General features: G+C 49.3%; 1 protein-coding gene across 1 annotated transcript in view; it reads right to left on the bottom strand.

The window, feature by feature from the left end:
• The window catches only part of LOC140076780 (uncharacterized), a 56944-nt gene extending 30089 nt beyond the window's left edge, over positions 1-26855 (bottom strand). The window contains exons 1-3 of the mRNA XM_072123481.1: positions 26804-26855; positions 25671-25766; positions 25469-25570 (exon numbers count right to left, since the gene is read on the bottom strand). Of these exons, the coding sequence (XP_071979582.1) occupies positions 25469-25570; positions 25671-25766; positions 26804-26821 (216 nt within the window). The 5' untranslated portion in view covers positions 26822-26855. The remainder of the gene's footprint in view (positions 1-25468; positions 25571-25670; positions 25767-26803) is intronic.
• Positions 26856-27248: the final 393 nt, after the last annotated feature.

The raw sequence follows: 27248 nt of genomic DNA, 5'->3' as shown, positions 1-27248 counted from the left end.
ACGGGGGAACTGGAGGGCTGTCCTACAGCTTGGCAGGTCTCCAGCAGGGTGGTGTTGGCAAGAAATGATGAGGGAGTGGCTGCTATAGCGGATCTCCCTGGGGCAACCCCTTAATGTCCCGAGTGTGAGTCTCTGGGTGATGGACAGGGTGCCGGTGATGAAGGCAGCCGTATTAGCAGGGACCAGACGGAGACAGAAGTTGAAGAAAACAACTTACAGTTCTTTATTTGAACCGGCAGGAACCGCAGCAACGTGCCTTTAACAGGTAGATGGAGTGCTGAGATGCTTTTGGAGGGAGCCTCAGGAGATAGTTCACCAGCCTGGATGTAGAGGGCAGGCTGGGAGGCAGCTGTGTCCTGGTAGGAAGCTTCAGCTTGTCCTGTAGGGCTTCAGGTATCACCTTTAAAGGTAAGATGATACCCCTTTTCCTCACTACCCTAACTCTAGTCTTAGACTCCACTCTTCAGAGGCAGGGGCTAGGCTCTTCCTGCTCTGGTATGGGCTAGACAGAGATTTCTCACTCACTCACTGATCTCTAGGCACTGCGTGCCTCCCTGTGTACCACTTGATGTGAATAAAGAAGACAAATATTTTTCACGACATTGGTGAGTGCTCCTTCTTTCCTCTTTTTGTACATTTGGATGCTTGGACTGTTCTCTGAAGACGAAGCACGACCATAGTGATTGCTGTTACACCCTCACCTCCCCACTACCCTCCTAGCCGTGACATATTGCCCGACTCCAGATCGACTGTGCCTGCACCGTTCCTGTTTTATTTTTGACTGATCTCTAGGATTCTCCTACACTGGAATCTCTCTGAGTCTTCTCTCTAGACTAACTCACAGAGTCCTCTCTAGAACATTCCTGGCCAGGGGGTTTTATTACCTCCCTTTGGTCAAGTGGTGGCTGCTCCTCCAATCACATCTCAGCTCACAAAGGACAGGATGTAACACAAATCATTGGACAATAGCATCTTGCATCATACAAAACACTTAACCTCTGCCTTGCCAGGATCCACCACTGCAATATCCCCTATGTCCCATAAGGACCATGTAGTGTAATGTGGATACATGCAGGTGGGACGTATTCGCAAACACTCCCTCGCCATTGCATCGGCGAGGGTGTTGCATACCCCGGGGGCAATTGAAAGAGCCGCCCTCGGCTCGACTACAGATGTTTTGGGGCACAGAGGGGGCTAAGGGCACTTCTGGGAAGTGCAGGCTATGTGAGGTGTAGGGACAAACCGCCTGGAGACAGGCACCTGGGTTGGTGTCGGACTAAAGACAAAAACATGTAGCTGTATGACAGTTGGTCGCTGACGCCATTAAACCGAACTGTACAGTAGGAAAGGTGTGGTGTCATGTCCTGTAATCCACTCCTTGCACCAAGGCCTGTATATTTGTTGTATCAACACTTCTTCCCTGGCGGCAATTATATAGTGTGTGTATATGCATTACATTGGCATATGTGACACGAGTACCTCCTGACTGGCATCCTTACCCATGTATGGGTGGCATCCAGGTGCTAAACTCTGTAACACCCCCGGTCCCCGAAGGACCCGCAGTTTACGGACTACCCCCATGTGCAAACCTCGGTTTGAGGGATCAGGTAGCGGTCAGTGTTTTACACAAAAAGACGGTCCACCACACTACAACCTGAAAAGCCTATGAAAGGGTTAATGCAGACTACTGGCATACATTTTGACAGTGTGCAAACAGGTCAACTCACATTGGCTTAGGAGCTCAATGGGTACACATCTTGAACGTTACAAACGTTACAGAGGTAGGCTACTCAGGGTAGCAGGATAAATGTCTCTTTTCCTGCAAAGAAAAGGCATAAAGAGTGCAAGCAGAATGTCCATACCTAAAAAGGAAGGCATTAAGTGCAAAATGATAATAAATAGCAATAGCAACTTTTCCTTGGAGTTGGCAAAAGTCTCACAGAAGGTCTTTAATAGCAAAGTCCATCTTCTGGGTACAGCCCTTGATGTGGGGAAAAGTGCACTAAGAAGCAAAGGGTCTCCTCTAGTGTAGAGGGACAGAGTCCTTTGAAGAAATTCTCTGCTGTGGCAGAGGAAGGGGTGCTATCATAGCACAGGACAATAATCAGTTCAAGGTATGTCTCTTGTGACTGTAGATGGACGGCACTCTGTGAGTAGCGGTGCTCCGGGTACGGCCTTAGCCTCAATATGGTACAAAGATAGATCCCGGCACTCACCAAATAATGCAGATATTGTTTAATAGTAAGATCAACTTACAGCATGATGTGCAGGGACACAACACAAGGGAACGCGTTTTCGGCTCAACACTCGAGCCTTTGTCAACCATACTGCATAGTTGAATGGCACACATTTAAATACAAAGTAACGAACTAGACCACGCCCACTGACGTCACATCCTACCGGAAGCGGGATCTCCGTGGTGTGACGTAGCGGTTTCAGGTATTGTCCTCATTCTGGTTACGTTTCTAGAGAGAAAATTGGAACAAGGTCAAAAGAAAATTACAACCAACATTTGGTAAAATTGCAACCATAAATAAAAGCATAAACATATCAAGGATAAACTATCGGGATATTATGAAAGGTCTCTCAGATCGTAATCACGATTTAACCCTCGCGGTTCTAGGGTCCCCAGCGTATGTATCCAATATGCCTCTCGGCGGCGAAGAAGAATTTTGATGTTGCCACCTCTACGGGGGACTTGGATCTGTTCGACCACTTGAAATCTCAGCTGTGAAATGGAGTGTTTTCTATCATGAAAATGGTAAGGAATAGGTAGTAGTCTGTTATTACACCTGATGGTAGACTTATGTTTATTAATGCGAGATTTTACAGGTTGCATCGTTTCCCCTATGTATAAATATCCGCAGGGGCATTTAATGGAGTAAATTACATTGCGGGAGTTACATGTGAAATAACCTTGTATCTTGAAAGGTTGTCCGGTATGGGGATGATATAGTGTGTCGCCACGGAGAATATTGGAGCATTCAGAACAATTCAGGCATGGGAACGTGCCTCTCTTTTGGGTCGCTAAGAACATTTGCTTGGGTATTATCCGTGTGCTCCCCATATCAGCCCGTACAAGTTTGTTATGTAGGTTGGGGGCTCTCTTATTGCATATCAGAGGTGGATTTTGGAACTCTTCCACCTGAGGAAACGATGTACGAAGTATACGCCAGTGTTTCCTGACTATTGAGTCAATTTTGCTATTAAGGGGATGGTGTTGGTGACTAAGGACTATCCTCTTTTCTGCTCGTACCCTAGGTCTGGTTGTACCTGTGGATGCCAAGTCCCTGGCCCCTTTAAGGAGATGTTCGGGGTAGCCTCTATCTCGAAATCTAGATTGCATCTCGTCCAGCCTACTTTCTCTGGTACTGTCATCTGATACTATTCTTTGGACTCTTTGAAACTGGGAATTGGGGATGGATTTCTTTGTGGTGTAAGGATGATTGCTACTATAGTGTAATACACTATTCCTATCTGTCTCCTTCCTAAATAAATCCGTACCCAAAGTCCCATCAAGTCTTTTATACACTACTGTGTCCAGGAAGCTGATGCTGGTATCACTATAAGTCATAGTGAACTGCAGTTCGCTCCGTATAGAATTGAGGTGTTGGAGGAAAGTCTCCAGGGTCCCCTGTGGCCCCGCCCACACGCAAAAGATATCGTCGATAAAACGACGCCATATTTTGACATGTCTCAAAAAGAGAGGATGTTGGTACACATATTCGTCTTCAAATGCTGCCATATAACAGTTTGCGTAGGGCGGGGCCACATTGGACCCCATTGCTGTCCCTCTTTTCTGCATGTAGTAGTTGTCCTCAACCAGAAAGTAGTTCTCAGAGAGCACAATTTCTAGCAATTTCGTTAAGAAGGATCTTACTTCTGTAGAAACAGATGTATCATTCCTCAGCATTTTCTCAACCGCTTCAATACCCAACGTATGTTCAATTGATGTATATAGGCTGACTACGTCAATTGTGACCAGTAAGTCAATGGCTGTAACATCATCCAATTGTTTAATCACATTGAGAAAAGCTGTCGTGTCTAGAAGGAAAGAGGTTGTCTCCTTAACATAGGGTGTCAGGATTTTCTCCAATACTTTAGCAGGATTCGTCAACACAGAATCGGTAGAGGCCACAATCGGCCTTCCCGGTGGGTTTACCAAGGTCTTGTGGACCTTCGGTAGGATATAAAGAACCGGTGTTATCGGGTCGTGGTTAATTAGGAATCTAGCCATATTATTATCAATCAAACCCCCCTGTTCAGCTGTATTGACCAATGTCATGAGTTTGGTTTTAATCCGCATTGTGGGATTAGACAGTAATTTCTCGTAGGTCGTCTGGTCGGACAGTTGACGATATATTTCTTTTCTGTAGGCTATCTTGTCCATAATGACAATGGCACCGCCCTTATCTGCAGGCTTCAAAATTATGTCACTGTCCGAACAGAGAGACCTCAGAGCTCTGTATTCATTACCCGTGAGGTTGTTAGATACTGTAAAATCACCCAATTTATAGCGTTGGTTAATGATAGCTACATCTCTCTTTACTACATCAATAAAGGTTTCGACTGGGTGGAACCTTTTGGGAGGGTTAAATGAACTTGTATTTCTCAAGCCAAGATCTGACAATTTAAGAGGGGTATCAGTATCAACAGAAGTGACATTGGAGGACTCCATAACAATAGGGTCAGCAAAATAAGCTTTCAGTCTCACACTTCTAAAGAATTTCTGTAGATCTAAGTCCATCAGAAAGGAGTCATATTTCCCAACGGGACTAAACGACAGTCCCTTTTGTAGTACACTCAATTGGTTGGGATCCAAGTTCTTTGAGGAAATGTTAATAATTAAACTGGGTACAGTACCTGAGACCGAGTGAGTGGAGGTTGAGGAGGAGGTAAGTTCACCGGAGGCCGGGGATTGGTAGTTTCTACGATGGTGTCTGCCCCCGCGTCGGGTTTTCCTGGGGGTTCCCTGTTTCCCCCTCTGTGAAAAGGGCGACGTCTCCCTTGATTGGTGCTCCGGTCGCTGCTGGAACTGGAGGAGCGCTGGTCGTACCTTCTTCCAGACTTCGGTGCGCCATATTGTCTGTTGGAGAAGTCGCGCCATTTGTAGACTCTGTTGAGTCTATAATCCTCTAGATCTCGCAGATATTTATTCCTTTTGGTGTCTTCCGTATCTTTACGATATTTGTTGATTAGAGTCTCCACAGACGATTTTAAAGTGGAGAAATCTTCTGGTTTCATGCAATCTTGTAGCTGTTGTTTAGTTGCTTCTGTTTTGGAACGTAGTTCCTCGATCCCCTTTTGTAGGCGAGATATCGTGAGTACAATCAAGTCCAAGGAACATTTGTTGAGAATCTTCTCAAAATTGTTGCGAAAGTCTTCCTCTTCAGAGAAGAGGGTTGGTCGTAAGTTTATCCTTAAGCCGCGTGGTATACGGCCAGTTTTGTGATATTCCGCTAATGTTGCGGAGTGAAGTTCAAATGAGGTCAGTTTCTTGAGATCCCTCTCCCAGTCTCTTCTTTTGAAGACGTCCTGTGGGATGTTGAGGAAATCTGTAGAGTTGGTCACCTGCGATAGGATATTAGCAGCTTCATCCTCACTAAAAGCAAGTGTTGTAGCTGACATTGGAAGTACAGGTGCTCGATCCGTAGGCAGATAATTGTGACTGTAGATGGACGGCACTCCAGGTTATTTCACATGTAACTCCCGCAATGTAATTTACTCCATTAAATGCCCCTGCGGATATTTATACATAGGGGAAACGATGCAACCTGTAAAATCTCGCATTAATAAACATAAGTCTACCATCAGGTGTAATAACAGACTACTACCTATTCCTTACCATTTTCATGATAGAAAACACTCCATTTCACAGCTGAGATTTCAAGTGGTCGAACAGATCCAAGTCCCCCGTAGAGGTGGCAACATCAAAATTCTTCTTCGCCGCCGAGAGGCATATTGGATACATACGCTGGGGACCCTAGAACCGCGAGGGTTAAATCGTGATTACGATCTGAGAGACCTTTCATAATATCCCAATAGTTTATCCTTGATATGTTTATGCTTTTATTTATGGTTGCAATTTTACCAAATGTTGGTTGTAATTTTCTTTTGACCTTGTTCCAATTTTCTCTCTAGAAACGTAACCAGAATGAGGACAATACCTGAAACCGCTACGTCACACCACGGAGATCCCGCTTCCGGTAGGATGTGACGTCAGTGGGCGTGGTCTAGTTCGTTACTTTGTATTTAAATGTGTGCCATTCAACTATGCAGTATGGTTGACAAAGGCTCGAGTGTTGAGCCGAAAACGCGTTCCCTTGTGTTGTGTCCCTGCACATCATGCTGTAAGTTGATCTTACTATTAAACAATATCTGCATTATTTGGTGAGTGCCGGGATCTATCTTTGTACCAAGGTATGTCTCTTGACTGAGATAAATAGGGATGAGAGTCTCAGGAAAGTCTCTGGCTCTTTAGGGAAAATGGAGATAAATACACAATATGTACAGTACCTGAAGTGGGCTACAGCCCTTCAGGGGTTACTCTGCATCGCTGGGTTCAGCAGAGACAGGATCCAGCTCCAGCAGGGAATCCTGTGCATCCTCAGCGGGAGTAGGTGCCGGCTGGGGACACCCGGTGGCAGTAGCATGTACTGCAGATGCAGCAACATCCTCCGGACCTTCAGGGGGAGGAGCACTGTCGCCCGGGGTGTCGGCTGTTCCAGCCGGGGGCTCAACTGAGCCAGGGACCACGGAGGGGTCCAGAAGAAAATAAACAGGGACCTGCGGCAGCGCCGCAGCTCCTTCCAGCTCCGGTTCTTCCGGGGTCGGGTCATCACTAGAGATGAGCGAACATACTCGTCCGAGCTTGATGCTCGATCGAGCATTAGCGTACTCGTAACTGCTCGTTGCTCGGACGAGTATTTCGCCCGCTCGAGAAAATGGCAGCTCCCGCCGTTTTGCTTTTTGGCGGCCAGAAACAGAGCCAATCACAAGCCAGGAGACTCTGCACTCCACCCAGCATGACGTGGTACCCTTACACGTAGATAGCAGTGGTTGGCTGGCCAGATCAGGTGACCCTGGGATAGACTAGCCGCTGCCCGCGCTGCTCGGATCATTCTCTGTCTGGATGCCGCTAGGGAGAGAGCTGCTGCTGCTCAGGGAAAGCGTTAGGGTGTTCTATTAGCTTACTGTTAGGCAGGAGTGATTCTTAAAGAACCCAACAGCCCTTCTTAGGGCTACAATAACGTTATAATTTTTTTTTTTTTTTATTTGCAGCTAGTACCATATTGTGAGGAATTAGCAGGGGGACTTGCTACCGTTGTGTTTAGCTCTTAGTGACACACATATCCACCTCAAACACCAAAGTGGGAAAATTTATTAGGGGTTTGAGTAGAATTAGGCAGAGTCTGCCAGTTTCTTTTTATTTTACGTTTATTTTTTTCATAACTCAGCGTCATCTCATCTGGCATAGTAGTGTGCTGTAATACTTGGCTAGAAAATAGCCATAGGAGAATACAAACGTCTTAATTACGCCTACAGTAGCGTTATATATATTTGATTTCTGGTTGATCTGCTGGTGGCTGTACTTGCTGCAGTGCATCTACTATCAAATTGGGAGCAATTTGGAGTCAGACTTGCGACCACTGTGTTTTAGTGACGCACATATCCATCGCAAAGACCGAAGTGGGAAAATTTATTAGGGCCCGGGGTTGTATTTCAATTAGGCACAGTCTGCCAGTTTCTTTTTATTTTACGTTTATTTTTTTCATAACTCAGCGTCATCTCATCTGGCATAGTAGTGTGCTGTAATACTTGGCTAGAAAATAGCCATAGGAGAATACAAACGTCTTAATTACGCCTACAGTAGCGTTAGATATATTTGATTTCTGGTTGATCTGCTGGTGGCTGTACTTGCTGCAGTGCATCTACTATCAAATTGGGAGCAATTTGGAGTCAGACTTGCGACCACTGTGTTTTAGTGACGCACATATCCATCGCAAAGACCGAAGTGGGAAAATTTATTAGGGCCCGGGGTTGTATTTCAACTAGGCACAGTCTGCCATTTCCTTTTTTATTTTACGTTTATTTTTTTCATAACTCAGCGTCATCTCATCTGGCATAGTAGTGTGCTGTAATACTTGGCTAGAAAATAGCCATAGCAATAGGATAGCATCGTTTGGTTTTAAAAACTAAAAAACACAAAAAAACAAAAAAACAAAAAAAAAAAAAAAGTTAAAAAAAAAATACAAGTTATAACTCTCATTTTCAAAATGTTTAACCCGAGGGCTAGGGGTAGAGGACGAGGGCGGGGACGTGGGCGTCCAACTACTGCAGGGGTCAGAGGCCGTGGTCCTGGGCGGGGTGAGACACCACCTGCTTATGAGGGAGCAGGGGAACGCCGCAGAGCTACACTCCCTAGGTTCATGTCTGAAGTTACTGGGACTCGTGGTAGAGCACTGTTGAGGCCAGAACAGTGCGAACAGGTGATGTCGTGGATTGCCGACAATGCTTCGAGCAATTTGTCCACCAGTCAGTCTTCCACGCAGTCCACCCATGTCACCGAAATCGGCACTCCTCCAGCTCCTGCACCTCAGCCTCCTCCCCCCCAGTCTGCCCCCTCCCAGCAAAATTTGCCATTTGAACCGGCATACTCTGAGGAACTGTTTTCTGGACCCTTCCCACAGTCACAAACCACTTGTCCGGTTGCTGATGAGCAATTTTCCGATGCCCAGGTTTTCCACCAGTCGCAGTCTGTGGGTGATGATGACCTTGTTGACGTAGTGGAAGAAGTGTGTAAAGAGGTGTCCGACGATGAGGAGACACGGTTGTCAGACAGTGGGGAAGTTGTTGTCAGGGCAGGAAGTCCGAGGGGGGAGCAGACTGAGGGATCGGAGGATGATGAGGTGACAGACCCAAGCTGGGTTGAGAGGCCGGGTGAACACAGTGCTTCTGAGACGGAGGAGAGTCCTCGACCAGAACAGGTTGGAAGAGGCAGTGGTGGGGCCAGACGGAGAGGCAGGGCCAGAGCTGGTGCATCAGCGCCAAATGTGTCAACTAGTGAAGCTCCCGTGGCGAGGGCTCCTGCGGCGAGGGCTAGATTTTCAGAAGTCTGGAGGTTCTTTAAGGAAACACCGGATGACCGACGGACTGTGGTGTGCCACATTTGCCAAACCAGGATCAGCAGGGGTTCCACCACTACTAGCTTAACTACCACCAGTATGCGCAGGCATATGAATGCTAAACACCCCACTCAGTGGCAACAAGCGCGTTCACCTCCGGCCGTGCACACCACTGCTCCTTCCCCTGTGTCAGCTGATAGTCAGCCCCCTGCCCAGGACCCTGCCACAAAAACCCCATCGTCGCCTCCACGATCCTCCACAGCATCCACCAGCGTTCAGCTCTCCATACCCCAGACGCTGGAGCGGAAACGCAAATATAGTGCAACCCACCCGCACGCCCAAGCCCTTAATGTGCACATTTCCAGATTGCTAAGCCTGGAGATGCTGCCCTATAGGCTAGTAGAGACCGAGGCCTTTCGCAGCCTCATGGCGGCGGCCGCCCCTCGGTATTCGGTCCCCAGCCGCCACTACTTTTCCCGATGTGCCGTCCCAGCCCTGCACCAGCACGTGTCAGACAACATAATCCGTGCCCTGACCAACGCCGTTTCTGACAAGGTCCACCTGACCACGGACACGTGGACGAGTGCTGCCGGGCAGGGCCACTATATATCTCTGACGGCACATTGGGTTAACTTGGTGGAGGCTGGGACCGAGTGTGACCCTGCGGCTGGTCATATACTGCCGACGCCGAGGATTGCGGGGCCTACCTCGGTCCAGGTGTTTGAGGCCTACTATGCCTCCTCCTCCTCCCACCCCTCCTCCACCTCCTCCTCCGAACGACCATCCGTGGGCATGGCGCCATCAGTCGGTAGCTCTAGGCACAGCAGCAGTGCCGTCGCTAAGCGACAGCAGGCGGTGCTCAAACTGCTGAGCCTAGGCGATAAAAGGCACACCGCCCAAGAACTATTACAGGGCATCACGGCGCAGACTGATCTGTGGCTGGCACCGCTGAACCTGAAGCCAGGCATGGTTGTGTGTGACAACGGCCGTAACCTGGTGGCGGCTCTGCAACTCGGCAGACTGACACATGTGCCATGCCTGGCCCATGTGTTAAATCTGATAGTTCAGCGTTTCCTCAAGACATACCCCAATCTGTCTGATTTGCTCACGAAGGTGCGCCGCATCTGTGCGCATTTCAGGAAGTCCAGCACAGATGCTGCCACTCTCAGGGCAGCGCAGCGCCGCCTCCAACTGCCCGCTCACCGACTGTTGTGCGACGTGCCCACGAGGTGGAATTCAACACTGACCATGTTATCCAGAGTTTACCAGCAGCGCAGAGCGATTGTAGACTGCCAGATGTCAACTTCCACCAGAACTGGTAGTCAGGTCAGTCAGCTTCCTCAAGTCTACAATGAGGAGTGGACGTGGATGTCTGATATCTGTCAGGTGCTGAGTAACTTTGAGGAGTCAACACAGATGGTCAGTGGCGATGCCGCCATCATCAGCCTCACCATCCCGCTGCTTGGCCTGTTGAAAAACTCTCTGGTCAGCATGAAGTCGGAAGCTTTGCGCTCCTCACAAGAGACAGGGGAAGAAGATTCCCTTGTTGATAGCCAAAGCACCCTTAGGTCTGTTTCTCAGCGCATATCGGAGGAGGTGGAGGTGGACGAGGATGAGGAGGAAGAGGAGGAGAATGTTGGCGAGACACAAGAGGGGACCATTGTTGAGTCCTACACTGTTGAGCGTGTATGGGCAGAAGAAGAGGAGTTGGAGGAGTTGGAGGAGGAGGAAATGGACAGTCAGGCCAGTGAGGGGAGTGAATTCTTACGCGTTGGTACTCTGGCGCATATGGCAGATTTCATGCTAGGCTGCCTATCCCGTGACCCTCGCGTTCAAAGAATTTATTCCAGCACCGATTACTGGGTGTTCACTCTCCTGGACCCACGGTACAAGCAAAATCTTTCCACTCTCATCCCTGGAGAGGAAAGGAGTGTGAGAATGCATGAATACCAGCAGGCCCTGGTGCACAAGCTGAAACAGTATTTCCCTTCTGACAGCGCTAGCGGCAGAGTGCGTAGTTCTGCGGGACAAGTAGCGAGGGAGAGTAGGCGAGCAGGCAGCTTGTCCAGCACTGGCAAGGGTACGCTTTACAAGGCTTTTGCCAGCTTTATGTCACCCCAGCAAGACACTGTCACCTGTCCCCAGTCTCGGCAGAGTAGGGCTGATCTTTACAGAAAGATGGTGAGGGAGTACGTAGCTGACCATACCATCGTCCTAAATGATCACACAGCTCCCTACAACTACTGGGTTTCAAAGCTGGACATGTGGCACGAACTGGCGCTCTACGCCTTGGAGGTTCTTGCCTGCCCTGCCGCTAGCGTCTTGTCAGAGCGGGTTTTCAGTGCAGCTGGTGGCATCATCACCGATAAGCGTACACGCCTGTCGACTGACAGCGCTGACAGGCTGACGCTTATCAAGATGAATAAAGCATGGATTTCTCCTAATTTCAAATCTCCAGCAGGTGAAGGAAGCTCAACCTGAATAATTTATCCACTCCTCCTCCTCCTCATTTTCCTCCTTCTCCTCCTCTTTCTACAGTAAAGCAGAGGAAACTGGCTGTTTTTTGACAGGGCCCACTGGCTCTAGGTATAGTACTTTATGCATTTAATTTTTCTGGAGGGCCACCGACACGGTCCTCTGTTTTAAACAATTTTTGGGAGTGCCACATACAGGCACTCAATCTATTCAATTTTTCTGGAGGGCCACCTTTCCGGTCCTCTGTTTTAAACAATTTTTTGGGACTGCCACATACAGGCACTCAATCTATTCCATTTTTCTGGAGGGCCACCTACCTGCTCCTCTGGTTTAAAAACTTTTTTGGACTGCCACATACAGGCACCCAATCTATTCCATTTTTCTGGAGGGCCACCTACCTGCTCCTCTGGTTTGAAAAATTTTTTGGACTGCCACATACAGGCACTCAATCTATTCCATTTTTCTGGAGGGCCACCTACCTGCTCCTCTGGTTTGAAAAATTTTTTGGACTGCCACATACAGGCACTCAATCTATTCCATTTTTCTGGAGGGCCACCTACCTGCTCCTCTGGTTTGAAAAATTTTTTGGACTGCCACATACAGGCACTCAATCTATTCCATTTTTCTGGAGGGCCACCTACCTGCTCCTCTGGTTTGAAAAATTTTTTGGACTGCCACATACAGGCACTATCCAAATTGAATTGTCTCCATAGCAGCCTCCACACGTTGTCTCCATTGCTACCTCCAAAAGTCGTCCATATAGCTGCCTCCATACATCGTCCCTTTATCAAACGAGGTTTGTCAGGCCGAAATTTGGGTTGTTTTCATGGATTCCACATCAAAGTTGTTAACTTTGTCGCCACCCTGCTGTGTTATCCACAAAATACACTGGCAAACTTTTACCATTTACGGATATTATTTCAGCGCTTCTTGCGCATCTGTTTACATTCCCCTCACCCGCCATATCCTAAACTTATAAGAACGCTACTACACTTGATCTTATACAAAAGGTTCTTAGAAGTGCTGTTTGGGGAGTAGCCTAGAGACAGGGGCTTGGATTGGCGAAAGCTCGCCTAGCAGCGGAGCGCCAGCTCCATGCGCATCATGCGCTTCTTGCGCATCTGTTTACATTCCCCTCACCCGCCATATCCTAAACTTATAAGAACGCTACTACACTTGATCTTATACAAAAGGTTCTTAGAAGTGCTGTTTGGGGAGTAGCCTAGAGACAGGGGCTTGGATTGGCGAAAGCTCGCCTAGCAGCGGAGCGCCAGCTCCATGCGCATCATGCGCTTCTTGCGCATCTGTTTACATTCCCCTCACCCGCCATATCCTAAACTTATAAGAACGCTACTACACTTGATCTTATACAAAAGGTTCTTAGAAGTGCTGTTTGGGGAGTAGCCTAGAGACAGGGGCTTGGATTGGCGAAAGCTCGCCTAGCAGCGGAGCGCCAGCTCCATGCGCATCATGCGCTTCTTGCGCATCTGTTTACATTCCCCTCACCCGCCATATCCCAAACTTATAAGAACGCTACTACACTTAACTTGGTGCAGGCTGGGACCGAGTCTGACCCTGGGGCTGGTCATATACTGCCGACGCAGAGGATTGCGGGGCCTACCTCGGTCCAGGTCTCAAAGGCCTACTATACCTCCAAATCCTCCCACCCCTCCTCCACCTCCTCCTCCTCCGAATTACCATCCGTGGGCATGGCGCCATCAGTCGGTAGCTCTAGGCACAGCAGCAGTGCCGTTGCTAAGCGACAGCAGGCGGTGCTCAAACTGCTGAGCCTAGGTGATAAAAGGCACACCGCCCAAGAGCTATTGCAGGGCATTCCACATCAAACTTGTTAACTTTGTCGCCACCCTGCTGTGTAAGCCACAAAATATACTGGAAAACTTTTTTCATTTACGGATATTATTTCAGCGCTTCTTGCGCAGATGTTTACATTCCCCTCACCCGCCATATCCCAAACTTATAAGAACGCTACTACACTTGATCTTATCCGAAAGGTTTTTAGAAGTGCTGTTTGGGGAGTAGCCTAGAGACAGGGGCTTGGATTGGCGAAAGCTCGCCTGGCAGCGGAGCGCCAGCTCCATGCCAAGAACCAACTAACATAGTTTTAACTGCAGCACCTTTAATCTACTACTAGTTCACTGCCTCCATACATCGTCCCCTTATCAAACGAGCTGTGTCAGGCAGAATTTTGGATTGTTTTCATGGCTTCCATGTTAACTTTGTCGCCACCCTGCTGTGTAATCCACAAAATATACTGGCAAACTTTTATCATGTACCAATATTATTTGAGCGCTTCTTGCTCACCTCCTTTGGTTCCTCTCTGCTACCCATTGGTTTGAAGCCTGAGTCCATTTAGGGTATGTCGCCATGCCACTCTCTAGCCTTCCGCTGCTGCCGCTGCCTCTGCATGCCGTCCCCTATAGTGTCAGGGTCAATTATTGGATGTTTTAGATGCTATCTAGCTTCATTCTGTCACTCTGTCATGGCCATGCTGTTGCCCATAATTTTGGCATAATGGTGCATTTAAGCAGCCTCAGAGGCATCCAAGCATGCTGCCCCTGCTGTTTCCTGTCCATTTCCGTGGTGTTTCCATCCTTTTCTGAGGTTCCCAGGTGTTTGGCCAAGCTTCCCTGTGCAGAGCCTTGGTCCCCTTGAAAAATGCTCGAGTCTCCCATTGACTTCAATGGGGCTCGTTACTCGAAACGAGCACTCGAGCATCGGGAAAAGTTCGTCTCGAATAACGAGTACCCGAGCATTTTAGTGCTCGCTCATCTCTAGTCATCACCCCATTGGTAACCGGCAAGGGGAGATGTGGACCTAGACGGAATCTCCGGACAAGGCTCACTAGCCGGGATGTCTTCTCCCACAGAAGAGCCGCGGGACCTGGCAATGCTCCCGGCAGGGGAGACGGTGAGGGTGGCGCCCTGGATCATGTCCGGCCCATGGATGGCAATGGGACCCGTACTCACGATTACCGTGGATGGGGCATTCACGTGGGTCACCGCCCGGGGACTCGCAGCCGAGGAAGAAGAAGTGTTCGGGGATTCCGGCCACTCGTCGTCCTCATATAGCTCGTCGTACGATGGGTAGCGGTCCTCATCGGAGTCCGGGATCCGGATCACACCAGCCGCCCATGGTCCTCGGGGCCCCTCCTGCATGGAGAACTCGATGCACTCTCCTGGCTTCAGATTGTGCAGTCTCTCCGGCAAGTCAGTCCTCTTGACAGACTGGCGGGGAATAAATACCTCCCGTCCGGTGTAGTCCTGCGTGGCGAAGCCATAGCCACGCTGCTTATCGAAGAACCGGACCATGCCAGTGGTGCGGTTCTTTTCCACCCAAGCTCCGGCTGTAGATCGGCCGGCCATATACCGTTAGGCCTCCTTCTCTCGGCGTCGCTGTTCCGAGACAGCGTCTCGGAGTCGCCGGCGGGCGGTCTCACCTCGGCCTTGAGGCTGCGGAGGTGCCGGTGCTGTGGCTCGTGGCTCCGGTGCAGGTTCGGATCTCCTTGGGCGACAGGTAGGTGCCGGAGGATCAGGAACCGCCACAGCGGGGCTGGCAGGCCGCACAGCGGGAATGGTAGGCCTCGGAGCAGGTGGAGCGGCAGCGATAGGTCCAGGCGTTGGCTCGACAGGAGTCGGGGCCTCCCCACGTGGCGCCTCCACATGGGCCCGCGGTACCAGCATGGTAGCCAGGAGAGGCACGAGGAACCGCCCGGGTGGTACCTGGTGCTGCGTCACCGTTTGGAAACACGTCCTGGTGACGAAGGCCCGGGTCAGTCCTCGGTGCAGCCGATGTCCAGCGGAGGGTCTCCGGACCGGCTGGGCAGAGACCACGACCATAGTCTCCAGTATTTCGTAGAACTCCGGCTGCTCCACAGGGGGGAATGGCGGAGGACCCCACATGGTGCTGACCTCACTCTCCAAGATCAGCACGAGTTCTGGCCCTTCTCTGGGGCGGGGCAGGAAGTCCGCCTCGAGCCAGTGGGAGGAGTCCAAGTCCTTCCCGCCAAGAGCTGTGGCGGGCTCTAATTTTTCCTGCGCCAGAGGAGGCGGGGTTCGCGCCATTCGCGCGTGGGCGGAGTTTGGTGAGTCATCTGGGTTTCCCGCCAGTGAAGGTTTTGGCGGGCTTGAATTATTTGCTGCGCCACAGTTTCTGAGGTAAAAATCTTCAGGCGCGGCAGCGCCGGATGTAGCAGAGTTGGTACAGTTCTTGCAGGAATTAACCTCTTGAGTGCTGGAGCGGCGCTCGACAGCACGTGGCAGCAGTATAACACAGTTCACTCCAGAAACACACAATTACTTGGGCCTAAACCCGGATGGCAGCAGGGTTAGGCAGCACAGTCTTTTTAATAAAGGAAAGTCTTTAATGCCGTAATAAGGTACAGAAGTATCAATCCTGTTCGTGACGCCACTTGCAACATCCCCCACCGGGGCCTAGCCCTTGAGGTGAGGCCTGGAGACAGCCGGGGCCCGCGGTACCGGAGTGGTTGGCGGTTGCGGCCTAAGCACGCTATTGTCACGGTGCTTGGTACGGGGGAACCGGAGGGCTGTCCTACAGCCTGGCAGGTCTCCAGCAGGGTGGTGTTGGCAAGAAATAATGAGGGAGCGGCTGCTATAGCGGATCTCCCTGGGGCAACCCCTTAATGTCCCGAGTGTGAGTCTCTGGGTGATGGACAGGGTGCCGGTGATGAAGGCAGCCGTATTAGCAGGGACCAGACGGAGACAGAAGTTGAAGAAAACAACTTAAAGTTCTTTATTTGAACCGTCAGGAACCGCAGCAATGTGCCTTTAACAGGTAGATGGAGTGCTGAGATGCTTTTGGAGGGAGCCTCAGGAGATAGTTCACCAGCCTGGATGTAGAGGGCAGGCTGGGAGGCAGCTGTGTCCTGGTAGGAAGCTTCAGCTTGTCCTGTAGGGCTTCAGGTATCACCTTTAAAGGTAAGATGATACCCCTTTTCCTCACTACCCTAACTCTAGTCTTAGACTCCACTCTTCAGAGGCAGGGGCTAGGCTCTTCCTGCTCTGGTATGGGCTAGACAGAGATTGCTCACTCACTCACTGATCTCTAGGATTCCCCTACACTGGAATCTTTCTGAGTCTTCTCTCTAGACTAACTCACAGAGTCCTCTCTAGAACATTCCTGGCCAGGGGGTTTTATTACCTCCCTTTGGTCAAGTGGTGGCTGCTCCTCCAATCACATCTCAGCTCACAAAGGACAGGATGTAACACAAATCATTGGACAATAGCATCTTGCATCATACAAAACACTTAACCTCTGCCTTGCCAGGCAGGATCCACCACTGCAATATCCCCTATGTCCTATAAGGACCATGTAGTGTAATGTGGATACATGCAGGTGGGACGTATTCGCAAACACTCCCTCGCCATTGCATCGGCGAGGGTGTTGCACATAATTTACATAGATTATAGTGTAATAAGTCACCTGTAAGGGAACCTCCTCCTGGCCATGTTGTACATAGACAAAACACTGAGACCCCCTGTACTGTGTATAACACTCAGGAGACCCCCCCGATACTGTGTATAACACACAGGAGACCCCCCTGTACTGTGTATAACACTCGGGAGACCTCCCTGTACTGTGTATAACACTCGGGAGACCCCCCTGTACTGTGTATAACACTCCGGAGCCCCCCCTGTACTGTGTATAACACTAAGGAGACCCTTGTACTGTGTATAACACTCGGGAGATCCCCCTGTACTGTGTATAACACTCGGGAGACCCCCCTGTACTGTGTATAACACTCAGGAGACCCCCCTGTACTGTGTATAACACTCGGGAGCCCCCCCTGTACTGTGTATAACACTCGGGAGACCCCCCTGTACTGTGTATAACACTCCGGAGACCCCCCTGTACGGTGTATAACACTCCGGAGACCCCCCTGTACTGTGTATAACCCTCAGGAGACCCCCCCCCCCCCCTATACTGTGTATAACACTCCAGAGACCGCCCCTGTACTGTGTATAACACTCCGGAGACCCCCCTGTACGGTGTATAACACTCCGGAGACCCCCCTGTACTGTGTATAACCCTCAGGAGACCCCCCTGTACTGTGTATAACACTCCGGAGACCCCCCTGTACTGTGTATAACACTCCGGAGACCCCCCTGTACTGTGTATAGAACTCGGGAGACCCCAGTGTACTGTGTATAGCACTCGGGAGATCCCCCTGTACTGTGTATAACACTCGGGAGACCCCCCTGTACTGTGTATAACACTCAGGAGACCCCCCTGTACTGTGTATAACACTCAGGAGACCCCCGTGTACTGTGTATAACACTCCGGAGACCCCCCTGTACTGTGTATAACACTCCGGAGACCCCCCTGTACTGTGTATAACACTCCGGAGACCCCCCCGATACTGTGTATAACACTCGGGAGACCCCCCTGTACTGTGTATAACACTCGGGAGACCCCCCTGTACTGTGTATAATACTCAGGAGACCCCCCTGTACTGTGTATAACACTCAGGAGACCCCCCTGTACTGTGTATAACACTCCGGAGACCCCCCTGGACTGTGTATAACACTCCGGAGACCCCCCTGGACTGTGTATAGCACTCGGGAGACCCCCCTGTACTGTGTATAGCACTCGGGAGATCCCCCTGTACTGTGTATAACACTCAGGAGACCCCCCTGTACTGTGTATAACACTCCAGAGACCCCCCTGTACTGTGTATAACACTAAGGAGACCCTTGTACTGTGTATAACACTCGGGAGATCCCCCTGTACTGTGTATAACACTCGGGAGACCCCCCCTGTACTGTGTATAACACTCAGGAGACCCCCCTGTACTGTGTATAACACTCGGGAGCCCCCCCTGTACTGTGTATAACACTCGGGAGACCCCCCTGTACTGTGTATAACACTCAGGAGACCCCCCTGTACGGTGTATAACACTCCGGAGACCCCCCTGTACTGTGTATAACCCTCAGGAGACCCCCCCCCCCTATACTGTGTATAACACTCCAGAGACCCCCCCCCTGTACTGTGTATAACACTCCGGAGACCCCCCTGTACGGTGTATAACACTCCGGAGACCCCCCTGTACTGTGTATAACCCTCAGGAGACCCCCCTGTACTGTGTATAACACTCCGGAGACCCCCCTGTACTGTGTATAACACTCCGGAGACCCCCCTGTACTGTGTATAGAACTCGGGAGACCCCCCTGTACTGTGTATAGCACTCGGGAGATCCCCCTGTACTGTGTATAACACTCGGGAGACCCCCCTGTACTGTGTATAACACTCAGGAGACCCCCCTGTACTGTGTATAACACTCAGGAGACCCCCGTGTACTGTGTATAACACTCCGGAGACCCCCTTGTACTGTGTATAACACTCCGGAGACCCCCCTGTACTGTGTATAACACTCCGGAGACCCCCACAATACTGTGTATAACACTCGGGAGACCCCCCTGTACTGTGTATAACACTCGGTTGACCCCCCTGTACTGTGTATAACACTCAGGAGACCCCCCTGTACTGTGTATAACACTCAGGAGACCCCCCTGTACTGTGTATAACACTCCGGAGACCCCCCTGGACTGTGTATAACACTCCGGAGACCCCCCTGTACTGTGTATAGCACTCGGGAGACCCCCCTGTACTGTGTATAGCACTCGGGAGATCCCCCTGTACTGTGTATAACACTCAGGAGACCCCCCTGTACTGTGTATAACACTCCAAAGACCCCCCTGTACTGTGTATAACACTCCGGAGACCCCCCCGATACTGTGTATAACACTCGGGAGACCCCCCTGTACTGTGTATAACACTCGGGAGACCCCCCTCTACTGTGTATAACACTTGGGAGACCCCGCTGTACTGTGTATAACACTTGGGAGACCCCCCTGTACTGTGTATAACACTCGGGAGACCCCCCTATACTGTGTATAACACTAAGGAGACCCCCCCCTTGTACTGTGTATAACACTCAGGAGACCCCCTGTACTGTGTATAACACTCAGGAGATCCCCCCTGTACTGTGTATAACACTCAGGAGACCCCCCTGTACTGTGTATAACACTCAGGAGACCCCCCTGTACTGTGTATAACACTCAGGAGACCCCCTGTACTGTGTATAACACTAAGGAGACCCCGCCTGTACTGTGTATAACACTAAGGAGACCCCCCCTGTACTGTGTATAACACTCAGGAGACCCCCCTGTACTGTGTATAACACTCAGGAGATCCCCCCTGTACTGTGAATAACACTCAGGGGATCCCCCTGTACTGTGTATAACACTAAGGAGACCCCGCCTGTACTGTGTATAACACTAAGGAGACCCCCCCTGTACTGTGTATAACACTAAGGAGACCCCCCTGTACTGTGTATAACACCCAGGAGATCCCCCCTGTACTGTGTATAACACTCAGGAGAACCCCCTGTACTGTGTATAACACTAAGGAGACCCTTGTACTGTGTATAACACTCGGGAGATCCCCCCCTGTACTGTGTATAACACTCGGGAGACCCGCCCTGTACTGTGTATAACACTCAGGAGACCCCCCTGTACTGTGTATAACACTCGGGAGCCCCCCCTGTACTGTGTATAACACTCGGGAGACCCCCCTGTACTGTGTATAACACTCCGGAGACCCCCCTGTACGGTGTATAACACTCCGGAGACCCCCCTGTACTGTGTATTACCCTCAGGAGACACCCCCCCCTATACTGTGTATAACACTCCGGAGACCCCCCCTGTACTGTGTATAACACTCCGGAGACCCCCCTGTACGGTGTATAACACTCCGGAGACCCCCCTGTACTGTGTATAACCCTCAGGAGACCCCCCTGTACTGTGTATAACACTCCGGAGACCCCCCTGTACTGTGTATAACACTCCGGAGACCCCCCTGTACTGTGTATAGCACTCGGGAGATCCCCCTGTACTGTGTATAACACTCAGGAGACCCCCCTGTACTGTGTATAACACTCAGGAGACCCCCCTGTACTGTGTATAACACTCAGGAGACCCCCCTGTACTGTGTATAACACTCCGGAGACCCCCCTGTACTGTGTATAACACTCCGGAGACCCCCCCGATACTGTGTATAACACTCGGGAGACCCCCCTGTACTGTGTATAACACTCGGGAGACCCCCCTGTACTGTGTATAACACTCAGGAGACCCCCCTGTACTGTGTATAACACTCAGGAGACCCCCCTGTACTGTGTATAACACTCAGGAGACCCCCCTGGACTGTGTATAACACTCCGGAGACCCCCCTGGACTGTGTATAACACTCCGGAGACCCCCCTGTACTGTGTATAGCACTCCGGAGACCCCCCTGTACTGTGTATAGCACTCGGGAGATCCCCCTGTACTGTGTATAACACTCCGGAGACCCCCCTGTACTGTGTATAACACTCCGGAGACCCCCCTGTACTGTGTATAACACTCCGGAGACCCCCCCGATACTGTGTATAACACTCGGGAGACCCCCCTGTACTGTGTATAACACTCGGGAGACCCCCCTGTACTGTGTATAACACTTGGGAGACCCCCCTGTACTGTGTATAACACGCAGTAGACCCCCTGTACTGTGTATAACACTCGGGAGACCCCCCCTGTACTGTGTATAACACTCAGGAGATTCCCCTGTACTGTTTATAACACTAAGGAGACCACGCCTGTACTGTGTATAACACTAAGGAGACCCCCCCCTGTACTGTGTATAACACTCAGGAGATCCCCCCTGTACTGTGTATAACACTCAGGAGACCCCCCTGTACTGTGTATAACACTCAGGAGACCCCCCTGTACTGTGTATAACACTAAGGAGACCCCGCCTGTACTGTGTATAACTCTAAGGAGACCCCCCTGTACTGTGTATAACACTCAGGAGACCCCCCTGTACTGTGTATAACACCCAGGAGATCCCCCCTGTACTGTGTATAACACTCAGGAGACCCCCCTGTACTGTGTATAACACTAAGGAGACCCCCCTGTACTGTGTATAACACTCAGGAGACCCCCCTGTACTGTGTATAACACTCGAGAGACCCCCCTGTACTGTGTATAACACTCGAGAGACCCCCCTGTACTGTGTATAACACTCGGGAGATCCCCCTGTACTGTGTATAACACACGGGAGATCCCCCCTGTACTGTGTATAACACTCGGGAGACCCCTGTACTGTGTATAATACTAAGGAGACCCCTGTACTGTGTATAGCACTCGGGAGATCCCCCTGTACTGTGTATAACACTAAGGAGACCCCCCTGTACTGTGTATAACACTCGGGAGATCCCCCTGTACTGTGTATAGCACTCGGGAGATCCCCCTGTACTGTATATATATCACTAAGGAGACCCCTGTACTGTATATATATCACTAAGGAGACCCCTGTACTGTGTATAACACTCGGGAGACCCCCCTGTACTGTGTATAACACTCGGGAGACCCCCCTGTACTGTGTATAACACTTGGTAGACCCCCCTGTACTGTGTATAACACTCGGGAGATCCCCCTGTACTGTGTATATAACACTCGGGAGACCCCCCTGTACTGTGTATAACACTAAGGAGACCCCCCTGTACTGTGTATAACACTCGGGAGATCCCCCTGTACTGTGTATAACACTAAGGAGAACCCCCTGTACTGTGTATAACACTAAGGAGACCCCCCTGTACTGTGTATAACACTCTGGAGATCCCCCTGTACTGTGTATAACACTCGGGAGATCCCCCTGTACTGTGTATAACACTCGGGAGACCCCTGTACTGTGTATAACACTAAGGAGACCCCCCTGTACTGTGTATAACACTCGGGAGATCCCCCTGTACTGTGTATAACACTAAGGAGAACCCCCTGTACTGTGTATAACACTCGGGAGATCCCCCTGTACTGTGTATAACACTAAGGAGAACCCCCTGTACTGTGTATAACACTAAGGAGACCCCCCTGTACTGTGTATAACACTCTGGAGATCCCCCTGTACTGTGTATAACACTCGGGAGATCCCCCTGTACTGTGTATAACACTCGGGAGACCCCTGTACTGTGTATAACATTCAGGAGATCCCCCTGTACTGTGTATAACACTCGGGAGACCCCCCTGTACTGTGTATAACACTAAGGAGACCCCCCCACTGTACTGTGTATAACACTCGGGAGACCCCCCTGTACTGTGTATAACACTAAGGAGACCCCCCTGTACTGTGTATAACACTCGGTAGACCCCCCTGTACTGTGTATAACACTCGGGAGATCCCCCTGTACTGTGTATGTATATAAAGGCGGACAAGAAGAGACCAGACAGTGAGTGTTAGTGGAGCCTCTCATGGATCCAGTACAGCAGACCATAGTCTCCTGACACTGACATAATCCGTTTAATGGTCAAAAGTATAAAACCTCAGTAGAAAGGTTTGTGTCGATGTTCAGATCTTCATAGTCATAGACGTCCAGCTCTGACACCCGGGGCGGGAGGACGCGTCTATTGGCCTAATGAAAGAACAAAGATATATCACTTCATACATTCCTCATCAAGTGGCTGCTACATGTCTACAAGACTGGGGCCATCCTGGAGTGATCCATATCTAAGTGTCTGGAGCAGTGATGATACCACATGGACATCGCCTAGATGGGAATATCTTATGGACATTGCTCACTAGTAGAGAAGTGATAGGTTTCCATCTATGTGGCAGAGTATAGACTATCAGGACTTACAGGCTCGGTAGGTCACAGGTCGTCTAGAAGATCTTCTTATCCTTGGGGATGAAGTGCAGAGCAGTCAGGAAGTTCAGGAATAAAAGCTGCAAAAAAAAAAAATCTCTGGATTATCTTCATTGGAAAGTCTCACATTAGGTCATATAATCCAACGCAAAAGCCAAAAATCAGTCGGTGTATGGTGTAAATATATTTTTTGAGCTTCCATAATGCACTTTTCCAAACTAAGAGGAAAACAGCAGTAGCATCACCTTAGCTGTAGACGTGTAATAGTAAAATAGTGTGTGATATCGGGACAAGTTCTGAAGACTCCGATCTGCAGAATCTCAGATCTCCCGGATGTTGTCCTTGTCACAATGTACTGATGTGCGTTCCACCTACCTCAGAACTCATCCTTATGGACCTGGGTGGAAGCGTCAACCATATAGGGTTTCACCTGGATCACGGTGACTTTTGGCCCATGTGACATCAGGCTGAGCTCTTCTTCTGTCACTTGGCATCCAAAGTGTTTTGTGTCGGGTCTGCTGGGAGCTGGCGTGAAAGGAGTCACCATCACTGATTCCCGGCTCTACAGAGGAAAGATAAGAGAAAGCTGATGATGATGTGTGTATCACGAGTCCAGTCACTTGTGAATGAGATCCTGAGATACACGACACGTATCACCAGGCTGAGATACATGTCCTAGACTGAGATCTCCTCACCATGCAGAAGAGGCTCCTCAGTCGTTTTCTCCATCGTGATCCTGATGATCTTCTTTTCTCCTGTTGAGAATTTGAATACAGAGAAATTTAGAGTGATAGAAAGCAAATGAATCCTCCATTCAGCTATAAACATGGGTCCAGACTTACTATGGAAAAGCACCAAAAATTGTACACACAGCGGACACCACACACTAAATGACTATATATAGTAATGGCCTCCTTACCGATCTCACAATCCAGCAGGGCTCAGGTGACTCCGGCATCAGCTCTCCTGGTCCATCATCAGTAGCAGCGGCAAAGTTATACAAGGCAGGAGAAGGACCTGGCTGTGGGACATAAAAATAGAAACATTACTTTCAGATCAATGACATCTTATTGAGGAGGTGAACCCCAGATAACCCCAATATCACATGTTATGTATAATGTGGTGATGGCTGATGACGTCTCTAGAATTATTTACCCCGTCCTCGTATGAATTAATCCAAGTGTTTTCAGCCTCCGGCTCCAGTGCCCTGCGGGACAGGACTTGGACACGGGTGCGCCCAGTAAGATTGTCCTATAGGGGAGAGAGAAGAACAGAATTTCGGGTCAGTGAAATTATTTGTGGTTCCACATGATGGAGACGTCTCCAGAAGGAATCATGCAAAGTAACCATAGACCTTCAGGAGCCGAGATGGTGGAGACCACTAGTGGAGTATAGGAGGACATTGGTGGAAACCAATAAACCAGGATCAATTACTCATAAACATATGTGTTATCTATGGCCTCCTTCCTTCTAAAATCAACCTTTATAATTCTGCTGATGAGCCAGAAGCAATCTGGGGGGGTATTACCAGTGTCCCTCTGTGCTGTAACTCCACAGACCGTTACCCACTCTCCTCCCCAGGAGGGAAGTGCTGGGGGAGAAGGAGGTGGGGAAGACAGTGTTATAGTCTGTGAAGCTGCAGCACAGAGAGTCTCTGGTAACAACCCCAAGAGTTCTATAGGCTCATTGGCATAATTTTAAAAGTTGAATTTAGAAGGAAGGAGACCATAGATAACAAATATAAGAAGATTACCACAGTCACGGTGCCTGGATCTAAGAAACATACAGCGGACACCAGATGTAACTATTACATCTAAATTTGTAAATCATGTACTTGATAACACGCATTAGTTTATCTTGCGTCTATTAGAGAATATTAGTAAATCTGCCCCATTGTCTATAAGTCGTGTGTGGATCATAGAGGAGAAGAGACATTACCGTGATGATGCAGTCCAAGTCCAGTGGCGTTTTTCCTGTACTATACTCTGCAGGCGTATCCAGGGGTAGGAAACTCTCCTGTCAATACATATTAAGTGTCAAATTCGAATCATTTTCCCTCAATTCATCATCACCTCCAACATCATCATCAATAGCATCAGCAGCAGTTATGGGACATGGCGAGTCCATGACTATATAGTAATGGCCTCCTTACCGATCTAACAATCCAGCAGGGCTCAGGTGACTCCGGCATCAGCTCTCCTGGTCCATCCTGTGCAGCAGCAGCCAAATCATAAAAGGCAGGAGAAGGACCTAGCTGTGGGACATAAAAATAGAAACATTACTTTCAGATCAATGACATATCACATGTCATGTATAATGTGGTGATGGCTGATGACGTCTCTAGAATTATTTACCCCGTCGTTGTAGGATTTGATCCATGTGCGCTTAGCCTCCGGCTCCAGTGCCCTGCGGGACAGGACTTGGACACGGGTGCGCCCAGTCAGTTTATCCTATAGGGGAGAGAGAAGAACAGAATTTTGGGTCAGTGAAATTATTTGTGGCTCCACATGATGGAGACGTCTCCAGAAGGAATCATGCAAAGTAACCATAGACCTTCAGGAGCGGAGATGGTGGAGACCACTAGTGGAGTATAGGAGGACATTGGTGGAAACAGACATTGATATAACCAGAAATGAGTAAAGATGTAGTAGACGGCTCTAGAACATCTTCAATATCACATAGTCTATCTCTCAGAGCATTATGGGTAATACCAGGCTGTATACAGCAGTGATAGAGAAAGTAAATGGAGAAAGATTCTATTGCTATGGTAACCAGTACACACATCCGCCATCTTTATTTTAGAGTATATTATACAATTTTTGCAATTTCTTCACATAAAGTTTATAATTTTAAACTGTTATCAGCAAGAGGAGAGTAAGAATGAGTCTGGGGGTGACATATTATAACTAGTGCACAGTAGATACAGGGTTTAGATCTTCCCCTCACCCTCCCAGACACCTCAATGTCACCCTAATGACAGATCTAGGACCTCAGTATAACCAGGAATGGGTGGAGGGGACATCAGGACCTGGATATGATGCCACCATGTTTTATAATATGTCCTTTAGGGACAGGGGTCAGGGGGGTAAATCTTCTTCCTGCTCCTCTGGACACACAGCACTATCAATAATGCCCCAAATGTAGAACAGAAACCAAAAAATGAGAGCAGATATTCCCCAGGATCCGTGTCGGACTGTCCCACCAGAGGATCGGAGGATCCTCCGGTGGGCCCAGGCTCCAACCTTACACTGGATTACAAAGATACAGCGGAAGATAACTAAATTTGGAAGCTGGAAGGGTCTTTTTATTTAGTTGAATGTGAAGAGGGTCCTCCAGAAAAATGTTATCTGGTGGACCTAAGTATCCCATTATGACACCGCCCAGGATTCCCCTTATCTACATTACAATCCGACCATCTATTTCCTGATGTCTAAATTTCATCACTAACAATAATCCTGATATCCGTCAGTAAATAAAGTCTACTTACAAAAAATCTTTCCATCATTCGTCAGTAAAGCAGCAAAAAAAACTCCTCTTCACTCTCCACTCCTCAACTATACAACCCTCAGAGAATTATGGGTACAGAGCGGGAGTTATATAGCAGTGATGACATCACAGCGGGTATGACATCATGTTTAGAACTCAGTTGAATGGGGAGGATTCTGATTCCATGGTAACCTAGTACAGGGAGCGGCCATCTTGTATAATAAATGATGGAGACATGATAAATGTATATTAAATATGGCGAATTTAACTCTTTTGACTCTCTTCTATTCTGGGAGTTACTCATATATCAGTATATCAACTATATCAACTGATAGGGCAGCCAAAAATATTTCTGCCTAAACCCAAAGACATTTGTATAATAGTGTCCAGGTGGTGACCTCATACCTGCCATATACATCCATAGGTCCAAATTAGCCCAACATATG

This window comes from Engystomops pustulosus, chromosome 9 (genome assembly GCF_040894005.1).
Source record: "Engystomops pustulosus chromosome 9, aEngPut4.maternal, whole genome shotgun sequence".
Lineage (NCBI taxonomy): Eukaryota > Metazoa > Chordata > Amphibia > Anura > Leptodactylidae > Engystomops > Engystomops pustulosus.
This window is presented reverse-complemented; position numbering and strand designations above follow the sequence as displayed.